This window comes from Panthera uncia, chromosome A2 (genome assembly GCF_023721935.1).
Source record: "Panthera uncia isolate 11264 chromosome A2, Puncia_PCG_1.0, whole genome shotgun sequence".
Lineage (NCBI taxonomy): Eukaryota > Metazoa > Chordata > Mammalia > Carnivora > Felidae > Panthera > Panthera uncia.
This window is the reverse complement of record NC_064816.1, coordinates 159652670-159678199: the sequence shown is the minus strand read 5'-3', so window position 1 is coordinate 159678199 and position 25530 is coordinate 159652670. Positions and strand designations below refer to the sequence as shown.

The following is a 25530-nucleotide window of genomic DNA, read 5'->3' as shown; positions in this document are numbered from 1 at the left end:
TATTACATCTCCTATATGGTTTCTTTCTTTTGGCCTCTTTGGATGGTATCGATTACTGAAGTTGCCAGAAAAGTCATGTGTTACTTTGTGCATTGACTGATTTCTTGAATATCACATAGGACTAATGTGTGTAAAAGTCTTTAGAAAATTACAGAATGATACCTTTCAAAGTGGCCTTCTCATTAAACCTGAGTGTATGTGGAGCTCTCCCCGGTGCTGAACAAAACATGTTAAACTAAACCCAATTCTCCCCTGTAGGACCTTTCTATCTGCAACTGAAGCAGCCCTGGAAAAAGACACAAGTACAATGCATTTCAGTATGAAAAACAAACAATAAATGAACATTTTAAAGACACCAGACATCGATCTAGTGAAGTTACACTTTGGTCCAGTGATTAAGAAACATCTTTGCAACTAGTTGATGAATAAGTCCTGGAGATCTAATGCCCAGTATATGGAATATAGACAATAATCCTGTATTATAAACATTAAAATTGCTAAGGGATTAGATCTTAATTATTCTCACTGAAAAAAATAAATGATAATTTTGTGACCTGACAAAGGTATTAGCTAACTCTTCAAAGGCAATCATATTGCAATATATAAATGTATCAAATCAACAAGTTGCACACTTTAAACTTCTACAATGGTACATGTCAACTATATTTCAAAAAAAGATTAAAACAATAAAGCAAAAAGCATAGAAATTTCTGAAGCATATAGTCAGAAAACAAACAGTCCTATTAAAGCTTAAACTTTATCTGAGTAAACTTCGCTATTGTAGGATGATTCTAGCTCACCTTTTGAAGTAACCACGCATCTCATGAGAAGAGAGTAGAAGGCTGCAATTTATACAAACTTTGGGTGAAAGATGAAAAAGGTAGGCAATTCACTTTCTGAAAAATCCCTCTTTTTACAAACCACTGTTCTATTAATCTAAAAATGCGTTTCACTTTTTTACAAACTATTGCTTTGTTTTTAAATTTTTGTAATGTGTATTTATTTTTGAGAGAGAGAGAGAAACAGAGCGTGAGCAGGGGAGGAGCGGAGAGAGAGGGAGACACAGAATCCGAAGCGGGCTCCAGGCTCTGAGCTGTCAGCACAGAGCCCGACGCGGGGCTCGAATTCACAAACCGCAAGATCACGACCCGAGCCGAAGTCGGACGCCCAACTGACCGAGCCACCCAGGTGCCCCACTATTGCTTTGTTTTTAAAAGGTATTTTAACACATGGCTTTTACCTAGGGACGGTTTGTGGTGAAGGCGTCGTGATGTATGCCATGAAACTGCTCTGGTGACACCAGGACAGTGGAGTCTGTCAGGGATCCGTTCTGACTCCTTAAGATGCTCCCTGCTGGCCTCTCTGGACCGTGATGGCTTGTTCACATATTCGGCTGTTATCTAATGAAATCACTGAGTAGTACTTTGATGCATTTCAAAGATCCTTTGAGGTGGTGACAAGCATGCATGACTGTCACGCCCCAGGAACCAGCCTGGGCCTGAGGAATCACAAGGGAAGACTTTAAGGAACTCAGAGAGCCACAATGTTGCAAGAGCGTCAGTGCTGAGAGCAGGGGGGCTGGCCTTGAGGAGGGAGAATGAAATGGGAGGAACTCTGGAGAGAATTCCCCGAGGGAAGCGCCTGCTAGCCCAGATAAAGACACAAAAGAAGAACTTTCGAGCTAGAAGGAGGGCAAGGGCACGAAGGTATCAGTGAACGCGGCATTCTCAGGAAATCGTGCGTGCTGTTGTTGGTGCAGGAGACAGTGTGACGGAAATATCGAGAGACGAAGGCAGAGTCTCCCATTATATTTGATAATCTGAAATTTCACGAGACAATGTCCACTTGTGGGGAGGCTGGGTGGCTCAGTCGGTTGAGCATCCGGCTCTTGGCTTGGGCTCAGGTCATGATCTCCGGGTTCCTGGGATTAAGCCCCTGGCAGGGCTCTGAGCTGACAATGCGGAGCCTGCTTGGGATTCTCTGTCTCCCTCTCTGTCTCTCTCTCTCTCTCTCTCTCTCTCTCAAAATAAATAAACATTAAAAATAAGATAAAAAACAAATAACAAGAAAAAAAGGAAAGAAAATGTCTACTTGTGGATTTTATTTAAAAATCATGCTTACCACCCAATAACGTTATCAGTGTAAGAATTACTTTCTCCTTATCACGAAGGCTGTAGTGACGATCTCGTTTAATACTATTTCTCCTTCAACCTAACCCTCCCTTCCAGGGTGTGGGCGGACACTGTGTGAGAGCTGCGGGGTCCCACCACCACCTCCCTGGTGTCTTCTCCGTGTTTCCCACATTTTTATTTCTTTGGGGGCATTTGCATGATTTCTTCCATTCGATTTTTCCACCTTGTTACTGTTTTTAGCATTATTTAGAGAGCTTCATCCTGCAACTGACTTTTAAAATTTCAAACAATTACGTTTTAGTTTCTATTATTCCTAAACAGCTCCTTTTCAAGATCATCTACTCTTCTAGTTGTAAGCTCCTCTATCACATTGATAATTTTTTTTAAACCTAAAATGTCATTTTCTGATTGCCCTATTCATTTATATTTCTTTGGACTTAAGCTCTCGTGTGTGTTAAGCTCGTGTTCTGCTTGTAGGGGATAGTTTCTGGGGGTCCTTGTATTTCTCAGTAGTAAGCTTCTGCCCTGCAAGTGTCCTGGGTCACCAGAGACCCTTGGTGGTGTGGTTGTGGTCAATGTCCAGGGCACTTTGAGGCTCTGTCTGGGCCCCGTGTGGCCATTTGGGCTGGACCTGGGCAGCCCTACATGGCTGATGTGATTCAAGAGCCTCTGAACACGAACCCAGTTTTCAGGCAGGATGCACTTGTCCCGTCCCTGGCCCCTCATGAACACCAATATCCTAACCCCTCCTGTTGGATCGGACGTCATTCTCTGCCCCTTGAGGGTGGCAGGAGTTTGGTCTTACTTGGTACTTTAGGTTTTTGCCTGGTCCTTCTTTCGAAGACACCTTTCTGCTCCAGGTACATACAACACTCTTGTTTTTGAGTGCAGCTATGTTTTTATTTATTTTCTCTCATCTCTACTTGTTTCAACCCAAAAGGGAAAGATTTCTGTGCTCAATCTGCCATCGTAAACCAGAAGTCAACATACAAATGGAGATACACAGAGTGGCCCGTGGCTCTTCTGGATTGGCTTTCACCCCTAAGGCAATTTGGGGATGAATTTCAGTTAGCCCTAGAGTCAGATGACCACGTCGCACTTGCAAAGCACGCGGCATCCCAGTCAGCTCACTGGCATGCAAAGGCACGCCATAATCTGTAGTGAGGCTGTTATCTTTATGTAGGTCAGAATATAATGCAAATTTCTCAGGCCCCTTTTCTTTCCTGGTGCTTGTTAAACAGTTATGTTGTTAAGCAGCACAATTACCGGAGAACATTTTGGAATGTTCCTTAGAGATTTTTAAAATTAGAAATAAATTCCACCACCCTACAATGGATTAATGGGAAGCATAACCTCTTGAGGTTTTCAATCACGGCAAGCAGAGGTCGGCTGCTGACAAACCCAATTTAGGAACAAAGAAAATCTATGCGATTAGTCAGAGTCTCTTGTTCCTTCTGCTTGTGTTAGAAACTGGAATAACTAACCACTCGAAAAATGCTTGGCAGTCTGGGGAGGACACTGATGGTTTTAACTCTTGATCCTTTAAGAAAGAGGAGGAAGGAAAGCCAAGTTACAGAAGGCAGACCTGAGCTACTGAGTGGTTACATGGCTTCTCCGAAGATGTGTGGGGAGTTAGCCAAGCTGCATTAACCACATTTGCAGGGAAATGTGCACACTGACATTATTCACAGATTCCGGCTTATGTACACCTATTCCAGAAGCGGGATGCTAATTAAATTATAAAATACAGAAAATCTCAGGCAGGTGATGCTAATGAGAAAACGCTATGTTCTCCAGGTTAAAAAAAAATTCCATAAATAAAGGAAAAGTTTACAAAGCCATTCTCATGGACGTATTTCCTTCATTGAAAAAACGTAGCCTCCACATCAGAACGACAAGAAGCACAACAACAACGGCCCACGGCGATGTGTGATGTGGCAGGTGTCGAGTGTAGGGGTTTCAAACTCCAAGGAGACAAAGACTGTGGACGGCCGGACACAGCTCCTCGGAGGAGGCAGATCTCAACCTGAGCACAGAGTCAAAGTACCCTGGGTGTTTAGAATAAGTCACTGTGAACACGTGCATGTTATTTCTATAGAAGATGATAATAGTTGTTTCCTTTCACACACACATCGGAAGAACGTGAGGGAATCCCGTCCGTGTTTCAAACTCTGAGCCATTACCTCCCAAGTTCCAATGATACAGCTTTTGCTTCACAGCAAATTCCTGCTGCTTGTTTCATTACTGACGAACCCAATGTGGACAGCTGCTTAGGACAAGGAAAAGACTACGAAAACACAAGCAGCCAGCACATTAGCTGAGCGGGTGCTCTGTGTCGGGCACTAGTAGATGCTGGAATCAACAGTTCCAGTTAGACTTTTCCTTCTCTTGCAAAGAAGTGCGATCGATGGCTATCTACTGGAGATGATACTCCTACTCCCTTGGGATGCTTATCATAATGAAGGAAGAAATGCAGTCATGCTTCATGATCAACAACTTAGAACGATGAAATTTGAACCAGGGAACATGTCTACAGGTTGCGGTATGGATCACGCCCGGAGTCTTAGCGTAACTCGTTGAGGTGGCTTGGATGATGATATTTGGGACTTTGGAGCTGATGAGACTTTGGAACTTGTGTTGATGCTGTAAGCATGGGACTTCTGCAGACCTTAGGGTGGAGAGAACGTGCTTTGTATGTGGGATGGATGTGAATCTTTAAGGGCTGGAAGTCAGACTGTATACGCAAAATAATGGTCCCTAACGATATCCATGAGTACTGGTTACGGACTGAATGGCACCCCTCTCCCATTCATATGCTGAAGCCTTAACCCCCAATGTGACTATACCTGGAGACAGAGCCCCAAAAGAGTCATTAAAGTTAGATGAGATCATAAAGATGGGGCTCTATTTCAACAGGACCAGAATCCTTGTAAGGAAAGGGGAAGAGACAGCGGAGGCCTCTCTCCCTCTCTCTCTCTCTCTCTCTGTATGCAGACAAAAAGCAATGTGAGATATAGTGAGAAATTCTGCCAGCCAGAAAGAGAGGTCTCCCTAGAAACCAACTCTGCTGACATTTGGTCTTGGGCTTAAAGACTCAAGAACTATGAGAAAATAAATTTCTGTTGTTTAAGCCACTTGGTGTGGGGTACTTTATTATGCCAGCCTGAGCCTGCTAACACAACTGATATTTTCAAAATTTTAACTTCCCACTTTTTGTTGCTAGCACACAAAAACACAGCATTTATAGATCTGGTATCCTGTACCCTTTCTTTCTTTTTTAAAACGTTTATTCACTTATTTTGAGAGAGAGAGAGAGAGAGAGAGAGGGAGAGGGAGGGAGGGAGGGAGGGAGGGAGGGAGGGAGGGAGGGAGGGAGAGAATGCATGTGGGAGGGGCAGAGAGAAAGGGAGAAAGAGAGAATCCCAAACAGGCTCCACAGTGTCAGCACAGAACCTGACGCAGGGCTTGAACCCATGAACCATGAGATTGTGACCCGAGCTGAAACCGAGTCAGACGCTCAACCCACTGAACCAGCCAGGTGCCCCATTCTGCAACCTTTCTAAACTGACCCGTTTGTTTGAAGAGCACATCCTATATAGGCATTCATTTTGTCTTCAATAAGAAGAGTTTTACTTGTTCCTTTCAAATAGAAATAATCCATTAGAATTGCCAAGAAACTGGTTTGTTTAAGAAAGTCAAGGTCCAAGTAGCAGTAAGGTAAATTGTAGCTACTGATGGGTTTGGAGGAATGAGAGTTCACTTGGCCTGAATGCCTCCAGACAAACTGTGGATGTTTTCAGTGAGTGTTCCATTTTCCAATAAACTTGTTATTGTTTGGTGGGAGATTTAGTAACGTGAGAAAGGAGGCTGCAAACATTGCCCAAAGCTGAGAGGGAGAACAGGAGGTGCCCGGGTGGCCGGGGAGGGGGTGGTCAGGTGTGCAAACTTCCCCAGCTCAGCCAGTGAGAGGTCAAGACATTCCACTTAAGGTCAGAGGAATGAGACACATATACATAAAGACGTTTTCATATCAATTTATGAAAGAACCTTATAAAGGACTTAAAAATAACCTCAAAGGTCTCACAACAGAGTGAAGAGAGGAGGCGGGAGGCACGTAAGTGAACGACATTCTTCACTTTACCAGGAGTCATCTGTCAATATAGATAGATAAACACACAACCAAGAATCACAGGAGTAGGGTGTCCGGGTGGCTCAGTCGGTTGAGTGTCTGACTCTTGGTTTCAGCTCAGGGCATGATCTCACAGTTTGTGAGTTCAAGCCCCGCGTTGGGCTTTGTGCTCTGAGTGCGGAGCCTGCTTGGGGTTCTCTCCCTCCTTCTCTCTCTCTCTCTCTGCCCCTCCCCTGCTCCTTCTCTCTCTCTCTCTCTTTCTCTCTCTCTCTCAAAAATCAAAATACATAAACTTAAAAAAAAGAACCACAGGAATAAACATCAGAAACACTAAAATCCGAATTGGTAAAATGTAATGAATGGTATCTAGAGACGGGTTGTAGAATTGAGAGTCCAAAAAAGAATATTATTATTAGTTTGATTTTGGTTGAGCATTTACTAGCTTCTCCATTGTCCTTTTTTTCTTAATCATTAATGAAGTCACAATCTGATCATAAGCATCCACTCACACCTGAACCCAGCGTCGGCGCTGGTGTGCGTCTTCCCGATGCACCAACCCCACGGCCGACTAATTTAACCTTCCCAGATGGCGGTACAGTTTGCCCTGTGAGCAAAGATGTGCAGTGCTCCCGACAGAGAGACGGTGGCTGGAGCGAGCCCTCACCGGTGCGGCTAGAGGACAGTTGGGGGACCCCAAGGGCCCATGTCCCAGGAGCAAAATGCCATAGACACATTTGGAGGGATGCTATTCCAGAAATCCTCATCACCTGCCACACGGAATATAGTTTTGCTACTTGAATTTTATTGGCTTCGCTGATTGATCTGTATTTAACTTGGCTCCTGTCAATTTTACAGGAGCTGTAAGTGGGACTCGCATCTGTGTAATGCGTGTAAGTAAGATAATAGACATCAGTTAAGCCAATGCAGGGGATGGGTGTTGTCCTTTCCTCTCTACATTTTAAAAACTGCAATATATGTCCCCAAATGTGAATGCATTTCAGTTCCTTCTCTGGTGGCAGAGAGGATACAGAACTGAAGTTTGAAGCTGAGAGGAGTTGTCAGGAGAGGTGGGGAGGCGGGCAGGATTCTCCTTGAACCGGGGGGAGGGGGTCACCATCACCGTGGCCCCCCGAGTGTCCAGCACACGTCCTCCTCGCTCTTACCCTCCACGGTGCCTGCCTGTAAGCCACGGCCACTGCAAGAATGGCAAAAGCATCTATTTCCCTTTGTGTCACTTTCCCGTGGCTGCTGTAACAAGGCACCACGAATGTGGTGGCTCAGCACAGCGGACGACTGTTCTTTCTCTGCTGTGGAGGCCAGAAGGCTGCAGTCCGTGTCCCTGGACCCAAAGCAAGGTGCCTGGTGGCAGGGCACAGTTGTGCGGAGCTCTGGGGGGGCATCTCTTCTCTGACTCTGCTGGTGACTGTGGGCGCTTCCCGCCTCCTTACCACATCACTGCAGTCCCCGCCTCCCTGGTCCCGCTGCTGTCTCCTCTCTGTCTGTGTCAAATCCTCTCTGCCTCCTTCTCACACAGATACATGTGGTTACATTTAGGACCTGTGGACAATGGAGGAAACCCCGCCCCCCTCATCTCAGGATGCCTAACGTAACCACCTCTGCATATGGCAAAAACCACCCTTTCTGCCATATAAGGTAACGTTCCCAGCTTCCAGGGATTAGGACACACACGGAACCTTCAGGGAGCCTTTGTCTCACCTACCAGATCCCTCAAGACCTTTTCTGCATTTCCAGCTAACCCACTACTTCAGAAGGCATCCTCTGAAAATACGATAATCACACATTTACTGAATTTTTTAAAAAAGACATAAAAAGAGGATAGATAAGGACAAAGCAAGGGAGAAAAAGACTGATTCATCTGAGGCTCTGGAAACTACCTCTTAACCTAATTCCTGGTAATTCTGATACCTTACCTAAAAGCACAGAATTAATTTAGAAATAATCTGGAACTTGAGGAATATGAAATAGCCATCTGAGAAAGCATGTATATATACACGTGTATGTGCTGGTTTTGGTGATGTGAGAAACAGCATTCGTTCGAACAGGGTTTAAGGTCAAGAGTTCTGCCTCAAAGAGAAGGTAGGCCACTGCAGCCTGGAACTCAATCCTCCTGGGTCCTCTGAAATGCCTGCTTCGCTGTGGGCAATTTGTCTCCGGTTCCCTGATTTTATTCTACCATCTATTTCTGTGTTCCTAACCTGGACCTGGTAACTCGACTTAAGATTCCTAAATTGCTGCCTTTGGTTTCTGGCTGGCCAGAGTCTTCCCTAAAATAGCAACTCCTAGATTAGCCAGTCCCTTGTAACAGATGGTCCTGAAGGCTCCCAAAATTCACCTGAAATTTACCAAGAGGCTCTCATCCAAACCAGGCAACAGACTAGAGAAAACCAGAGTGCCAGGATAAGACTTATCCTTTTCATTGTTTATATACAACTGTGCCTTTAAAATAGGATGCAAAATGTAGCAATGCTTAGAAAAGTGCCCATTTATGGATAAATATGCAGGCACATTTGCCTTAGAGTTTTAACACAAGCATGAATAATAATCTACTGCCATCCTTTAGATAAATGGCTCTTTAGTGCAAGGATTCAATAAATAAGCAAGATGCACTTCACAATCCTAGAACTGATGATGAAAAGTCAAAGTAGAGGCTGTTAAGATTCTCCCAGGGACCTACTTCTCAGGATTTCGGAACCCTGCCACTAACTATAAGGTTAGTAGCAGTGTAAATTACTTCGCTCTTTTATAAGAATCTGTCAGAACGCCCTCTTTTAAGACTTGTTTCCATTAAAAAAATTTTTTTTACATTTATTTATTTTTGAGAGACAGAGCACAAGTGGGGTTGGGGCAGAGACAGACAGAGACACAGAATCCGAAGCAGGCTCCAGGCTCTGAGCTGACAGCACAGAGCCTGATGTGGGGCTCGAACCCACAAACTGTGAAATCATGACCTGAGCCGAAGTCAGTCTCTTAACCGACTAAGCCACCCGGGCACCCCAGATTTGTTTCCCTTTAAAGAATGGTTCAAACTCACTGTTCAAGTTCAAGGGATGCAGACTGCATTCGTCAAATATTTCCTAAGTCAATGGGTCCTGTTGTGGCAGACAAGGGTCTCCCTTCCCGGGAACCACTGTATCCTTCCAGGTCTTAGGAATACTTGCTTCCCCAAACCTCTTCCAGCTAAGGGAGGCCAATGGCCATGTAATATACTTCTGGCAACTAAGCTGTCTCCTGGATGGTTGCAGAAAAAGACAGAAGTGCATGAGGCACGTTCTGGGATTTTCCCTTCTTTCCTGTGATGGTAGGAGACGTGTTATGAGAAGCTGGTGTGGTCACTCTACCAGGACACTCACACTAGCAGCAGAGATCTCTGAGCCAGGGAGCCATCCTGGGACTGGCCATTCCTAGACCTCTTCTATGAAACAGTACAATACCTACGGTTTGAATTATTTTAGTTAGATATTCTGTTGGGGACAGAAGTACTCAGATACACTGTAACTTCTGGGTTCTGGATAAATGCTCAGGCTGATCCCAACGTGGCCCATGGACGGGCTGACCTGGTACATGAGCTTCCTGCGGTGCAGCCAAATGTTTATGAGTACCTATACACCCTTTCCCAATGATAAGATCATTTATGGTTTTATCAGATTCTGAAAACAGGTACAACGTATAAGTTGTTACAGATGACAGAAGCCGTTAGAGTACAATCACATATCCAGAGCCTGGACTTCCAGACCCTCCCAATTTGCCACCACCCCACCCCTTCAGCCTAACTCTTGACATTCCTTATGTCCCTCCATGGCTTCCAAGCCAGACACCCTCTGTCCAGAGAGATGCCCGGCAGGCTTATTATGGCTCGTGGGGACCTCCCTTCTTAGATTACCATCATTTCTATTGTACCCGTCTTTCAAGTTCCCCATCTTCCAAAACATCTTCCACGAATGCTTCCTGCCCTCCCCGATCTCCTATACTCTGGACTGTCATAATAAACATTATCTGCACTATCCCAGTAGAGAACTTAGTTTCACTTGACATTAACAGATTATCTTTAATCCGAAAGGCCAGTAGCACAGCAGCAGCAGCAAAAGCAAGTATCTATTTCATGAGCAGAGCAGACACTATTCTCCCAATCAGCCAGCTGGCAGGTGGGTGCGAACAGACACACAAGAATCTAGAAACAGAACTACAGATGCCCAAGTGCGAGTGAAGGATACTAGATCACATAACTTGGGTGTCCTATGACAGGACCCTTGGTCATAGTCACACACAACAGATGAGCTCTGACAAGACTGGATTTGGGGGATGAGTTGAATACAGGAAAGAGAATAGAGAAAATGCCTGGATGGGGCGCCTGAGTGGCTCAGTTGGTTAAGCATCTGACTCTTGATTTTGGCTCACATTTTGATCTCATGGTTTGTGAGTTCAAGCCCCACACTGGGCTCTGTGCTGACAGTGCGAAGCCTGCTTGGGATTTTCTCTCCCTTCTCTCTCTACCTCTTCTGGTGTTCTCTCTCTTTCTCTCAAAATAAATAAATAAACTTCAAAAAAAAAAGAAAAGAAAATGCCTAGAAGACATGACCAAACGACCTATTTCTTTTTTTTTTTTAATTTTTTTAATCTTTGTTTTGAGAGAGAGAGAGAGAGAGTTAGAGTGCAAGCAGGGGAGGAACAGAGAGAGAGGGAGACACAGAATCCAAAGCAGGCGATGTGGGGCTCAAACCTACAAACCGTGAGATCATGACCTGAGCTGAAGTTGGACGCTTAACCACCCGAGCCACCCAGGCGCCCCCGGACCACCTATTTCTATAACAAACTATAAGAAACAATAAGATGTATGTTACTTGTTATGATACATACATAAGTTATTAAATTATTGTTAAGCTACTTTGTGATTGTTGGAGGGATTATATATAGATTATGTATAGATGAAAAATTGAGCATCAATCCATCTTAAGATACGATGATGAATCTCACAAACATTATGCTGAACAAAAGAACCAGTTGTAAAAGAATACATCCTAAACGATTATTTTAATATTGTAAATTCAAAACTTATAAAAGCATGCAAAACCCTTCTATGATGTTAGAAATTGGGTTACCTTTGGGAGGATTAGTGATGAGAAAGCATGAGCGGGGGCTTTTGGGATGCTGGTTACATTCTGGATACTGGCTACAGGAGGCTGTTCAGTTTGAAAATTCATTAAACAATATAATATTGTGAATGTATTTTAAATAAACATTTAAGGGGCACCTGGGTGGCTCAATTAAGTATCCAACTTCGGCTCAGGTCATGATCTCGTGATTCATGGGTTCAAGCCCCACATCGGGTTCTGCGCTGACAGCTCGGCTCAGAGCCTGGAACCTGTTTCCGATTCTGTGTCTCCCTCTCTCTCTGCCCCTCCCCTGCTTGCACTCCGTTTCTCTCTCTCTCTCAAAACTAAACGTTAAAAAAAATTTAAATACATAAATAAATGTTTAAAAATCAATTGTTCCAGAATTTTTAAAAAGATAAGCTTTCACACACTACACACCTATCAGAAAGGCCAAAATCCAGGACACTGATGACACCAAATGGGGAGGCCTCTTTGGAAGACAGTCTGGCAGTTTCTTACAAAACGAAAGATACCTGTACCATACGGGCCAGCAATCATACTCTTTGGCGTTCACCCACACGGGGTGGCAAATGTATGTCCACATACATAAAAACTGGCACCTGAATGTTTACAGTGGCCCTGTTCATAATTCCAACACGTGGAAGCAACTAAAATGTCCTTCAGCAGGTGAATGGATAATTAGTCTGTGATGCATCCAGAGAATGGAATAGTATTTACCACTACAAAGAAATGAGCTGTCAAGCCATGAAAAGACAGGGGAGAACCTTAAAAGCATACTTCTAAGTAAAGGACGGCTTCATCCCATATGGTTCCGACTATATGACATCCTGGAAAAGCAAAACCACAGAGTCTGTAAAAAGATCATTGCCAGGGGTTATGGGGGAGGGAAGGATGAAAAGACAGACGTCGGAGGATTTTTAGGGCAAGGCAACTCTTTTGTATGACACTGTCATGGGAGAAACATCTAAGTCCATGGAACGCATAACACCAAGAGTCACATTAATGTAAACTATGGACTTTGAGTGATAATGATGGGTCAGTGCAGGCTCATCAACTGTAAAAATGTACAGTCGGTGGGGATGTTGATAATGGGGCAGGATGTGCAGGCCTGGGGGCAGAGGGGGTCTGGGGAAATCTGTACTTGCTCTGAGTTTTTCTGTGAACCCGAAAGTGCCCTAAAAAAATCCAGTTTTAAAATTTGGTGGAAATTTTATTACAGAACTTTTGTTAACTAGCAGCTACAACTCTGAAGCGGAGGGGCTCTCTCAACTGTTAATCTGAATATAGTTTTTTTCCACACAAAGTCATTTCATCTTATTTTGACTCTGGTATACATTCAGAACACATGACGAGTGTCTGACTTGCCCAAACCTACTCTGTCCTATAGGAGATTCCAATTTATGAGCCGTGATGGCCAATTTGCTAGATTTCACTCCCTCTCGGTAAAGCCTAGTGGGTCCAATTGAAAACTAAAAAAAAGATAAGCTGAGGGTTAGCAAAGCAGTTACACACATTGGATGTAAACCATGAAATTTCAACTCCACAAAAACCCTCTCTATGTTATGCTCCCGCCGAAAAGACTAGTGAGTCTCATATTCTGATAACCTCTGTTTGGCCTCAGCCCAAAGTCCACCATCACCGTGACTTTCAAATACCCAAGGCTTTTCAGTTACACGCCACCTGAAAGCGTTCTGGTGTTTTCCATCAGAAACTATTGTCCGCATTCTCCAATGTGAAAATCCGTAAGGTCAAATGTCTGGGCTCTTTTAATGCCAATGTGATCCTGCTGGATTTTTCAGCTCCCACAACAGTAACGGTGGCATTGCAGAATGTCAGAGTCTTTGTCATCGGAATGCAAGATGTGTAGCTACCAAAAAAGGCATACACCTTGTGTGACCTAGCGTAGACACATATTTGATATCTGAAAATAAAATTTAAAAAAAAAAGGTAACTTTGAGCCTATTACGCCAAAGAGGAATTTAGAAAAGAGCACAGGCTAGCAAGGGAGAAATGAATGACAAAATTGAAAAGGACACATTCTCATTTGGCTCGTCCCTTTGGAAGTAAGATTGCCTTAAACACTTTTAATTTGATTTTTAAAACATAAATTGTGTATAACTGGCGGTAATTAGCCTGCACTACAGAACAAGGTACTTGTCATTCAGAATGATTACCAGGAGCCCCTTCAAGATCCTGGGCCAGAACACGGCCTCCACCGCGACTCCTCTTACCAAGCTGGAAAGGGGACCCACGTGTACGTGGGAACATTTCTACCAAAAGGCTAAGTCCAATGAGTTCAGAATGGATTTGGGGGGCAGGCAGAAAGCAAGTGCTGTAATCTGAGTTTCAACAAACCAGAAGACTAGAAACGAGTAGTCCACGAAAAAGGTTATTTATTTTTTAAGTACATACTGCAATTTCTAAGTAAGTCTACCAAAATGGAGGCAAGGCTGGGTGGGAACACACCCAAGATGACCCAAATACGTGCAGGGTGTTATCATCACGAGGACTCTCCTCTCGTCAAGACTACACTTCGTCCCTCACCCACCGGAAGCCACTGCTGCACTTAATTGTGTGCACAGTCTTCTAGGTCAATGACTCAGTGATAGGCACAATTCAACTGGCCTTACCCAAGCCCTGCCCAGGATTTCTGTTCTGTTTTTGCTTCCGGATTGCACTACTGGGGCATTCTTCTGATGGGCGTTCTTTCTGTCTTTTTCAGTGGACGCTAAGCTCTCATGAGGAGCAATTGTGTCCCCCTTTCTCCCATTTTACCCAACAGTGAGCTCAATGCTCTCAGCCCCCAAGAGGGGAATCGTTAGTGTCTGACCAGTGAGCACGCACCATTGGTTAACGCGAGGATGCTCTGTGTGTTCGTGAGTTTAAGAAAGCTCCGGAGATAGGGACAGGTTAAGGGATTTGACATTCTCTTCCACTTGACAGAATTTTGACAGTCAACACAAAAGCCAGTGCTGCAGCCCAGGACAGCGGATGCACAAAGCCTGTGACAGAAGGGAACAGGATGCTATTGAATGGGCACGGCTGATCATCCTAACCGCAGAACACACAATCCCTGAGCACCACGACTTGGAAAAAGACATGCTAGCTATGGAAGCCCAAGAGAACCGAAGGGTTAGTCCCGGCTTCACCACATTGTTACTTCTACAGAAGAATAAAAGAAATTCTGCTCTTCAAAGCCTTTTCTGGAATTCGGGGATTCACTACAGGCTCCCCACCAGCAGATGCCTCTCGCTCATTGTTGTTGCCCCTGACAACTGGCCTCCAGCATGCAAAGAGGTAACAGTTTACAGTGACGCTGGTCTCTATCGCCGATGCACAAAAGCTGAATGTCAACGACGCTCAGGGTCAGCGGCTGCATTTGAGAGAAGGGGACACCCTTCCCTGTGCAGCGGAGAAGACTGAGGGACAGTCCTCCGTGTGGCACTGCATGGGCGCAAGGAGAGAAGGCTTCCAGGACCGGTTCGTAACTTATTCAGTCAGGACATTTACTACCCAGCCTCGTGGCTGGACCATTGGTGAGAAAGGAGCTCCAGGCCGCCCTGGTATTTCACTCTGAAGTGACGATTGCAGGAGCCCTTAGACTCTGGGTGACGTGAACACTCGTGTGTGCCTTAGGAGGGCAGATGCAATTGAAACTACCCAAAACGCTGCTGCTTTCTAAGTCCCAAAGCCAGGGCTGGGCCACCACAGAATCAGCCGTTCAATAATGATTTTCTCACATAAAGGATAGTTCTGCTCAAGGAAAAGCAAAGGCATGAATACGCCCTCCACAAATGCTCAGAGAGACCTGATTTCCTCCACAAGAACTAAAAATACGTGGTTGCTGAAGTCCCCAGCTAAGGTGAATCATCATCAGCCAATCACAAAACAGAACGAGGGCTGTTGTCTTTACTAACCCTCTCCTTACTCAGATTTCAGTGATTGAATCAACTTTTTCCTGATTAATCAGATGCACCATATTGAATCCTGAGTCCTGGTGCCCCAGGCAACTCTGGTGTGCTCATAAAGCACGTTTGAGGAGAGAGCAACACTCTCCTTTCCAGAATTGCTACCTGAACCTCTTCAATGGTAGGCAAGTTTTCACGGTACTTTAGTATATATGTGGCCACAGGACACCAGTGTTTTTTAAATAATTTTTCCACCATCATTTCAACGAACAGCTCAAGTGAGATAAAATTCACTTACTATAAAGTTCTGCTTTTTGATGTGTGCGGCTCAGTAGTTTTTAATGTATGAACAGAGTTGTGAGTCCATCACCACTATCAAATTCCAGAATATTTGCATCAACCCCAAAAGAAATCCCATGACGCATCCGTGTGGGCTCATCAATTGTATCAAATGTACCATCTGGTAGGGATGCTGAGAACTAAGGAGGCTATGCATGTGCGGGGACAGAGGGTATATGGGGAAATCTCTATGGTTTCCTCTCAATTATTCTGTGAATCTAAAACTTCTCTAAAAATCTATCATTAAAAACAAAAAAGAAATTTCACACTTATTAGCAGTTACCTCTTACTGTCTCCAGCCTCAGCCCCTGGCAAACCACTAATCTACCTCTATTTCTATGGATTCGCCCATTCTGGGATCACACAATATGGGGCCTTTTGTGTCTAACTTCTTTCACTTAGCATAATGTCTTCAAGTTTTGCCCATGTTGTAGCATACATCAGTAATTTATTCTTCATGGCTGAATAATATTCCACTGTATGGACATACCACTTTTGTCCATACTTGTTTATCTATTCATTAAGTGATGAACACCGGGTTGTTTCCACCCTTTTGGCTTTTATGGATACTGGTGCTATGGACATCCGTGTGAAAGTTTCTATATGAACATATGCTTTCAGTTTTCTTGGGTACACTCCTGGGAGTGGAATCACTCAGTCAGTCATACACTAACTCTATGTTTAACTTTTTGAGGAACTACCAGTTTTCCACAGAGTCTACATAATTTCACATTCCTACTTTGAATTGAAGTTTCCGATTTTTCCACATCCTTACCAATACCTGTTATTTTCCTTTTTTTTCTTTTTATAGCCATCCTAGTGGGTATAAAGTGGTATACTGTGAGTCTGATTTGCATTTCCTTGATGACTAACGATGTTGAGCATCTTTTTTTTTTTAACTTTTTTTAATGTTTATTGATTTTTGACAGAGAGAGAGAGACAGAGCATGAGCGGGGGAGGGGCAGAGAGAGAAAGTGAGACACAGAATCCGAAGCAGGCTCCAGGCTCTGAGCCATCAGCACAGAGCCTGACGCGGAACTCGAACTCACAAACCGTGAGATCATAACCTGAGCCGAAGTCAGTTGCTCAACCGACTGAGCCTCCCAGGGTGCCCCACTGAGCATCTTTTTTTATACTTATTGGCCATTTATATTTCTCTGGATAAATGTTTTTGAAATCCTCTGGTTGTTTTTAATTAAATTATTTCTCTTTTGTTTTGAGTTATAATGATTCTTTATATAATCTGGACGTTAGACCTTTACTGAACATATGTCTTGCAAATATTTTCTCACATTCTATGGGCTGTCTTTTCACTTTCTTGATAGTGTCTACCGATGTCAAACATTTTTAAGTTTGACGAAGTCCAATTTACCTATTTTTTTCTTTGGCTGCTTATGCTTTTGGTGTCATAAATCCAAGTTTATAAAAATATGCTCCCAAGTTTTCCTCAAGAATTTTATACTTTCCAGCTTGGAGCCTGGAGCCTGCTTCAGATTCTGTGTCTCCCTCTCTCTCTGCCCCTCCCCTACTAGCACTGTCTCTCTGTCTCTCTCTCAAAAATAAATAACAACATTAAAAAGTTTTCAAAGAATTTTATAGTTTCAGCTCTTATATTAGGTTGTTGATCCACACTGAGTTGATTTTTGTATGTGGTGTGAGGCAGGGCTCCAACTTTGCTCTTTTGCATGTGGATATTCAGTTTTGCAAGCATTATTATTTTTTTAAATTTTTTTTAAGTTTATTCATTTTTTGAGAGAGAGAGAGACAGAATGTGGGCAGGGGAGGGGAGAGAGAGAGGGAGACACAGAATCCGAAGTGGGTTTCCAGGCTCCGAGCTGTCAGCACAGAGCCCAGCATGGGGCTCGAAGTCAAGAACCACGAGATCATGACCTGAGCTGAAGTTGGACGCTCAACTGACTGAACCACCCAGGTGCCCCATACTTCTGCAAGCATTATGGGTTGAAAAGACTATTCTTTCTCCATCGAATGATCTTGGCACCTTTGTCAAAAATCAGTTGACCGTAGATGTATGGGTTTATTTCTGAGCCCTCAATTCTATTCCATTAGTCTATATGTCTACACTTATGCTGCTATCACAATGTTTTCATTACTGTAGCTTCAGAGTAAGTTTTAAAATAAGAAAGTAAAAATACCTTAGCTGTTCTTTTTCAAGGTTGTTTTGGCCATTCTGAGTCCCTTGCATTTTCATATGAATTTTAGAATCAGCTTGTCTATGTCTCCAGTAAAGCAATTGGGATTTTGATAAAGATCTGATTGAATCTATAAATCTATTTGGGAAGTATTGCCATGTTACCAATATTAGATCTTTTAATCCATAAACATTGGGTATCTTTCCATTTACTTAGGTTTTCTTTAATTTCTTTCACTTATGTTTTCCCATTTTCAGTGCACAAGCCTGTACATCTTTTGTTAAACCTATTCCGAAGTATTTTATTCTTTTTGAAATGATTGCAGCTGGAACCATTTTCTTTTTTTTAAATTAATTAATCAATCAATTAATTAATTAGTTTTTTTTTGAGAGAGAGAGAGAGAGAGAGAGAGAGAGAGAGCAAGCCAGGGAGGACCAAGAGAGAGGGAGAGAGAGAATTCCAAGCAGGCTCTGTGCTGTCAGTGCAGAGCCCGATGTGGGGCTTAAATTTACCAACCATGAGATCATGACCTGAGCCGAAATCAAGAGTCGGACATTTAACCGATTGAGCCGCCCAGGAGCCTCTTAAGATTTTCTATACACAAATTCATGTCCTCTGTGAATGGAGATAGTTCACTTCTTTCCCATCTGGATTTCTTTTCCACATGCATTACCTTGGCTAGAATCTCCACTACAACATTCAGTAGGAATGGGGAGACTGAACATCCTGTCTGTTCCTGATCTTAAGGAAAGGCTTTCAGTCTTTCACCATTAGGCATTATATTAGCTGTGGGTTTTTCATACATGGTCTTCATCAGGTTGAGGAAGTTTCTTTTTACTAGCTTGTTGAATGTTTTTCTATGAGAGGATTTTGGACTTTGTCAGATGTCTACTCTGTATCTACTGAGGCAATCATGTGGATTCCCTCCCCCTTTATTCTATTAATATGTATGTATTGCACTGATTTTCATACATTAAATCAAATTTTCCTTCCTGGGATAAATCACATTTGGGGATGGTATACACTCCTTTTTATATGGGGCTGGATTCAGTTGGCTAGAATTCTATTGAGACTTTTACATCTGTATTCATAAGGGACATTGGTTATAATTTTCCTGTGGTATCTTTACCTAGTTTTGGTTTCAGGGTACAGATTACTTTATGGTTTTCATTTAAGATTTGGAATGGTTTAAATGTACATGGTAGTTTACTTGAGCTTCTTGCAACAATGTAAAAGTTATCTATCTACCTATCTATCTACCTATCTGCCTATCTATTCATTTCTACATTTCAATGTATCTAACTTCTCTTCCCACCTTAAGGCCTAATACTTGTGCAGTTTATTTGCTGAGGATTAGAGCTGTGGTTTTTGTTCTCACAACTAGGAAGCTAATATGACAATGAGAATGTGGCCACATGGCTTCCTATAGCTGCCATGTGGTTACCTTACAGAGAAAATCTTTCTTCCTTCCTGAACCTCACCCTTCATTACCACCCTCTTCAAATATCGCCTTCTTCCTGAACTTCCTCACAAAAGATCTCTCTCTCCTCCAAGCTCCCACAGCCCTTATTTTTGAGACATTAATTGGGGCAGGTGTATGCACATTTTTGTGGTAGGTTTTTGCTACAGATTTTTGTGTGTTTTTTTCCTTCCTGAGAGAGTTCTGACTCTTTCTTCTACTTTTGTTTTTTTTAATTTTTTTTTTCAACGTTTATTTGTTTTTGAGACAGAGAGAGACAGAGCATGAACAGGGGAGGGGCAGAGAGAGAGGGAGACACAGAATCTGAAATAGGCTGCAGGCCCTGAGCGGTCAGCACAGAGCCCGACACGGGGCTCGAACTCACGGACCGCGAGATCATGACCTGAGCCGAAGTCGGACGCTTAACCGACCAAGCCACCCAGGCGCCCCAACATATGTCGTTTTAATAATTTTTAACATTCATCCTTGCTATAGTAGCCATGAATTCCATGAGATTTATAGAATGACTACATTTATAATGCCACTGTCTTTAAGCTCAAGAAGCATGAATAAGAATTATGAATTTTAATATATGCCAAGTATTTCTACCTAGTCAACAATTATATAAATAAATTCAAAGCATCCAAAATGGATTTTTTCATTGAAACATATGACATCATTTAACAAAATGACACAATGAGAATTAGAACCTGGGAAAAATAAATTATGTAATAGGTAGTTACTTAGAAAAAATTTGCAAAGCAAAACTATGCACTTTCTCCCTTACAGTGACTTGCTTTTCCAAGAATAAATACAGGTACCTGGTGTCAGCAGTATGACCGAGGTGACAATCAAGGAGCAGATGACCAGAATCACAAGGAGTGCAATCGCTATTCCCTTCCAGTTTCTTTGTGGAGGATTACTCCCCACCAGCTCCTGAAAACAACAACAGAAAAGAGAAATCCAGTGAGTGAAAACATGAAATCAACCTAATAAATACATTCCATTTAAATCAAGAACCGAGACACAAAACAGCGAATGAGGCACATCCTCATCCCTGAAGTTATGATTAGTTCTTTTTTCCACCCTTCTGCTTCCTGCTCTCATCCCTGTACCTCGGCAAAACCTTATCTCAAGAATGAATGCGGTATTATACTACATTTACAGCATTTCTGTGAACTTAAGGTCTCTCCACCAAGCACACTAGGTCCTACAGCACACAGGAACTGGGGCACATCTCTGCACTCTAGCCAACCTACTAACCCCCATTGAGTCAAACCCAATATGATTAGTACTCCAGCTCCAACTCCTCTCTCATTTTCCTTTTCGTTTACATCCACACGGTTACCAGATTCAAACATTTATTTAGCACCTACTGCATGCCACATTTAATTAAACTCTACACACTGCTCACTATCATGAGCCTTTTCTTCCTTCTATAGCATCTCACACAAGGCTTCAAGATTCCCCAGGTCTCTTCACTGGGTAACTCACTTATACCTATCCTAGATTTTAGTCCCTCCAGGGAACCATGTTTGCACTGTAGCAGGGTTCGGACAGGAGGAAGAATCTGGAGACATTGCTGAAACGTGCTAAAGGTTAGACAGATCTAGGGAATTAACCAGGCATATTGGCTGCTGAGACCAAGCTTTCAGTTGCTTTCAAATCAGCATGGTCATGTAATTTACATTCCAAGTAGAGATCCTTTGAAAGACAAAGGGGTTAATATCTATAATTAATAAATATAAAAGTTTATATTGATAATAATTATCATTAATTATACAAGAGCACCTGAACCTCCCCAGGACAAATAAAGACGTATGGTCACACTGCAAATGATCTACTGCTCTTTCTGCCCATACACAGATCACAAAATCTTCTTTCTTATAAAGGTCCCCATGATTATAACTCATATTAACGGCAGGTCAAGATGAAGTAGAATAGAGATGGTCTCAAAAAGTAGAGAACACAATACCCAAATACAGCTTCCTCCAAAACGGAAAGTTCATTAGAATGTAGCACATTTTTACAAATTGAAATAAAGGCAATACCAAATGTAGGATGGCAAATAATTAATTATTTGGAATGCAAATATTCAATTTTGGCCCTATAGGTTATCAAATTAAGAAAAATTATGAGGGCCATTATGGTCCTAGCAAGAAAGAGTTTTACAGTTGTTTAGAAATTTCTACCAATCTTATTTGCTATCTAGAACCGATCTATTAAGTAGTGGCTTTTTAGCACTTAAAAATGATGAAAAGTTGTACTGAATTGCTCTCATTTCTTATTGGATAGGTTTTCTATGTGAGAAAATCAGTAGCCAATAACAAAAACAAGTGATCAGATTTTGCTGATTCCACAGCTTTTCACTTTGCCCAAGTTTACAAGGAAAATTTGAAAATTCTCCAAATCTGTGAAAAGCATAAATCTTGAAGCAGTACTATTCATTCTATCAATGTAGTGCACATAATCTCTCGCACACCCTTGAACACTGCTCAGATTTCCATTTTTTTAAAATTTTGTGGGGGCGCCTGGGTGGCTCAGTCGGTTGAGCGGCCGACTTCGGCTCGGGTCATGATCTCACGGTCCATGAGTTCGAGCCCCGCGTCGGGCTCTGTGCTGACAGCTCAGAGCCTGGAGCCTGTTTCGGATTCTGTGTCTCCCTCTCTCTGACCCTCCCCCGTTCATGCTCTGTCTCTCTCTGTCTCAAAAATACATAAACGTTAAAAAAAATTAAAAAAAAATAAAAAAAATTTTGTTTTACATTTATTTATTTATTTTTGAGAGACAGAGAGAGATAGAGTACAAGTGGGGGATGGGCAGAGACAGAAGGAACAAAGAATCTGAAGCTGGCTCCAGGCTCTGAGCTGTCAGCACAGAGCCCAACGCAGGGCTTGAACTCATGAACTGCAAAATCATGACCTGAGCCGAAGTCAGACGCTCAACCGACTGAGCCACCCAGGTGCCCCGAACACGGCTCAGATTTCTTGAACCCTGCTCAGATGAAATCCCAGGGTAATCATCAAACCAGAATACTAGAATAGTCAAGACCAAATCCTATTCAAGATCCAGAATGACAAAATGTTATTGTCTTCATGAGGTCAGATAATTGATCTCTTTCAAATCTTGTTTTTAATACTGCTCCAGAATTCTAAAATCTGTTTTAAACACATCTATTAGATGCGCTGGTCAAAGTTCATAGGCAGAAAGAAGACTAAGACTTTTGCTTTGTGTCAATTTCTTGACCAGCTAGTAGTGTAGCAGAAGTGTACTTGAACCCATGTTGCAGTGACAGAAGCCCTTCTGGGACTCAGTGGGCCCCTTCCTAGCCCAAACGCATCCCCAATGGGATATCCAGGTCTAGGCTAGATGGGGTCACAGATGAAATAGAGAGTGTCTGCCAAGATGACCAGAGGATGGAAATGTTTGCAAAACATGTCACGTGAAGTAGGCTTGAAAGAATGTTCAGTCTCAAAAGCCAAATACCTAGAGTCTTCACTGGAACTGTCACATGCAAGAGAGAGGAGACTTATTCTGTATAGCTCTGGAAGGTAGAAATTGTTTCAGTACAATTTCAAAATTCCCAAGCACTAATATTGCCTAACAACAGAATGGGTGGCTTTACCAAGAAGTGAGCAAGATGGTGAACACCTAACAGGGATCCTGGAGGTCCACTCCCCCAGAAAGGAAGGTGGAAATAAATGGTCTTAAAAATGCCCAATACAGTAAAAGTCCTATGAACACATATAGGATGGAAAAGAAAGATGCAAAGCTGTGAAGTTGCTCCTCTGGGTGGAAAATGAATGGGAGTCAAGAGACTTCTGGAAAGGGGCAAAGGCTCTGCTTCCTGCATGTTCACCGGACTAAGAAAATATTTTTCACAGAAAACCAACTTAGTATATATTATTGAATGGGAGAATGGACAGTAGATAACCAAACAGGCATTGACAGCATAGCTCACTCAAGTGAAATGATTCTGGATCACTACATCATTTCTTAAAGACAGGTGCACCATATTGCCTTCCAGGCAGCATTCTTACACGCTGAAAAAAACAGAGCAATTTTACCCACAGGAAAGGAGACATTCTTTATTAAATTCCATTTTCATTTGCCAAATCTCGCTTTTCACAGTACAGTAACTTTTTTTAACTTACATAAAAAATACTGTAACAATAATAATAATAGGAAACAAATTAAGGAGGAAACAAATCATGAATAATCTTGCTAATCCAAGAGAACAGAAATGTTCATTTTCCCCATTTTCCTTTCTAGTCATGGTCTATATGCACATTTAATTTCTACTTGGGTGTAACCAGAATATAGAGACAGTTTCTGAGTTAGAATGCAGATTAATATGCGCTTCCTTGAACGTCTCATTTAGCTCCCCAGATTCAACTGACTTCCTCATCTTTACTTGCAGGAGCTGACTTATTGAAAATTTGAGTAGAGCTGACCCTGCTTCCCATGAAGGACAAGAGAAGTTAATAAATTATCCCCTGAAATGTTAAGCTTCAGTAGTGTATTTCTCAGCAGAATTATATATTTTTGCCTAGAATGGTGAAAATGAGACTATAATACATTCCCTGTTCTGCTTGGTACCACCACATGCATATCTCAGAGATCCAGTAAAATGGAAGAGCATATTAACAATTAACCATTTGGTGTAACAAGGTGAACAAAGTTTCTATCAGTCCATCTATCCATCCATCCATCCATCCATCCATCCGTCTACCCATCCATCCATCTGTCCATATGTCCATCAATCCATCCATCCACCCACCTACCCATCCTTCTATCCATCCATCTACCCACCTACCCATCCATCCATCCATCCATCCATCCATCCACCCATCCGTCCATCTCTCCATCCATCCACCTACCCACCCACCCACCGACCCATCTATCCATCTATCCATCCATCTACCCACCTACCCATCCATCCATCCAGCCAGCCAGCCAGCCACCTACCCATCCATCCATCTGTCCATCTGTCCATCCATCCATCCATCCATCCATCCATCCATCCCATCCGTCTGTCCATTCATCCATCCATCCATCCACCCACCCATCCATCCGTCCATCCACTCATCCATCCATCCATCCATCCCGTCCGTCTGTCCATTCATCCATCCATTGCCAGAGACCAGCTCCAGCAACCAGGGGTTCCTGAAGGAAGAACGGCATCGGTGAAAATAAAATAAAACTAAAATAAAAAACTGGAAAATAAAAAACTAAAATAAACTAAAACTAAAATAAAAATGGATACAGACAACAGCAGTGTGTTGAACTGGCCGATTTACTGTAGTAAACGTGGCATTATATATGCTAGTGATTTCCTTGTAGCATACGTCATCTAAATTTTTCTAACATTATCTGATTTTGAAAATGTTCCTATGTATAAACGACCTTTAAGAAATAATATGGTGATTTCCCCCTAACTTTCCCACATACCCTTTGATTATAGATTAATTTCTTACATTATTCCATTATGCATCTGCATTTATCTATAATCTACAAAGCATTTGATTTGCTGTTCTCGTGAAAGGCCCTCCATTTCTCAATACCTCAAATGGAACAGTTACAGGGACATGACCTCCTAACCACATGAGGCCAGAAGAACAATGTGTTTGCCTCAGTCTGAGGTGTCAGAAAGGGGCTGAAAAGGCCTTAGAAACCCACGCCTCATATATTCTCAGACAGACAATGCACCTAGCAACCAATGAACCATTCTGTAGCTTAACCAACTCGGTTCAGTCATCATCTGGAATGCCTCCGGGGGGCCAGGTGGGCCTAGGGGTTGAAGTCACCTGTGCCCAGAGAACCACTCCTTAGTTGCCGGAGTGGGGCTTTCAAGTCCATGTCTCTCCTTTACGGGCCCTCTTTGCTGGCAAAGGTATGAGGCCATCCTTCCTGTAAGTAGAGGAGTCTCCACAGGGGATGGCAAGGGCTAAACGTAAGGCTGCACAATTTCTTGTAGAGCCTTATCTTCTTCCCTAATGGTTCTTTTCCCAGGGGGTCTGCCGAGGGCAATTCCCCGACAGACAATACCCCAGGTACTTTTAAGGCCAAATTACCTAAAAGCGGGAGTACGAGAAGCTTCACTGTCCGTGGGCTGCCTTGCAGTCACCAATCCATCCACAGCTCGGGCTTTGCCACTCAGGCTGGGATAGCTCGGCTTCCAGCAATCCATCCACCCACCCACCCATCCATCCATCCGTCCATCCACCCACCCACCCATCCATCCATCCGTCCATCCACCCACCCACCCATCCATCCATTTG

The 25530-nt window shown here is 42.9% G+C and overlaps 1 protein-coding gene across 4 annotated transcripts in view; it reads right to left on the bottom strand.

Moving 5' to 3' along the window:
* Positions 1–25530, bottom strand: part of DPP6 (dipeptidyl peptidase like 6) — an 851682-nt gene that overhangs the window by 343374 nt on the left and 482778 nt on the right. For all 4 annotated transcript variants that reach the window (XM_049642150.1, XM_049642146.1, XM_049642148.1 and 1 more), the window contains exon 2: positions 20071–20185. In XM_049642150.1, coding sequence (XP_049498107.1) covers positions 20071–20185 — 115 coding nt within the window. The remainder of the gene's footprint in view (positions 1–20070; positions 20186–25530) is intronic.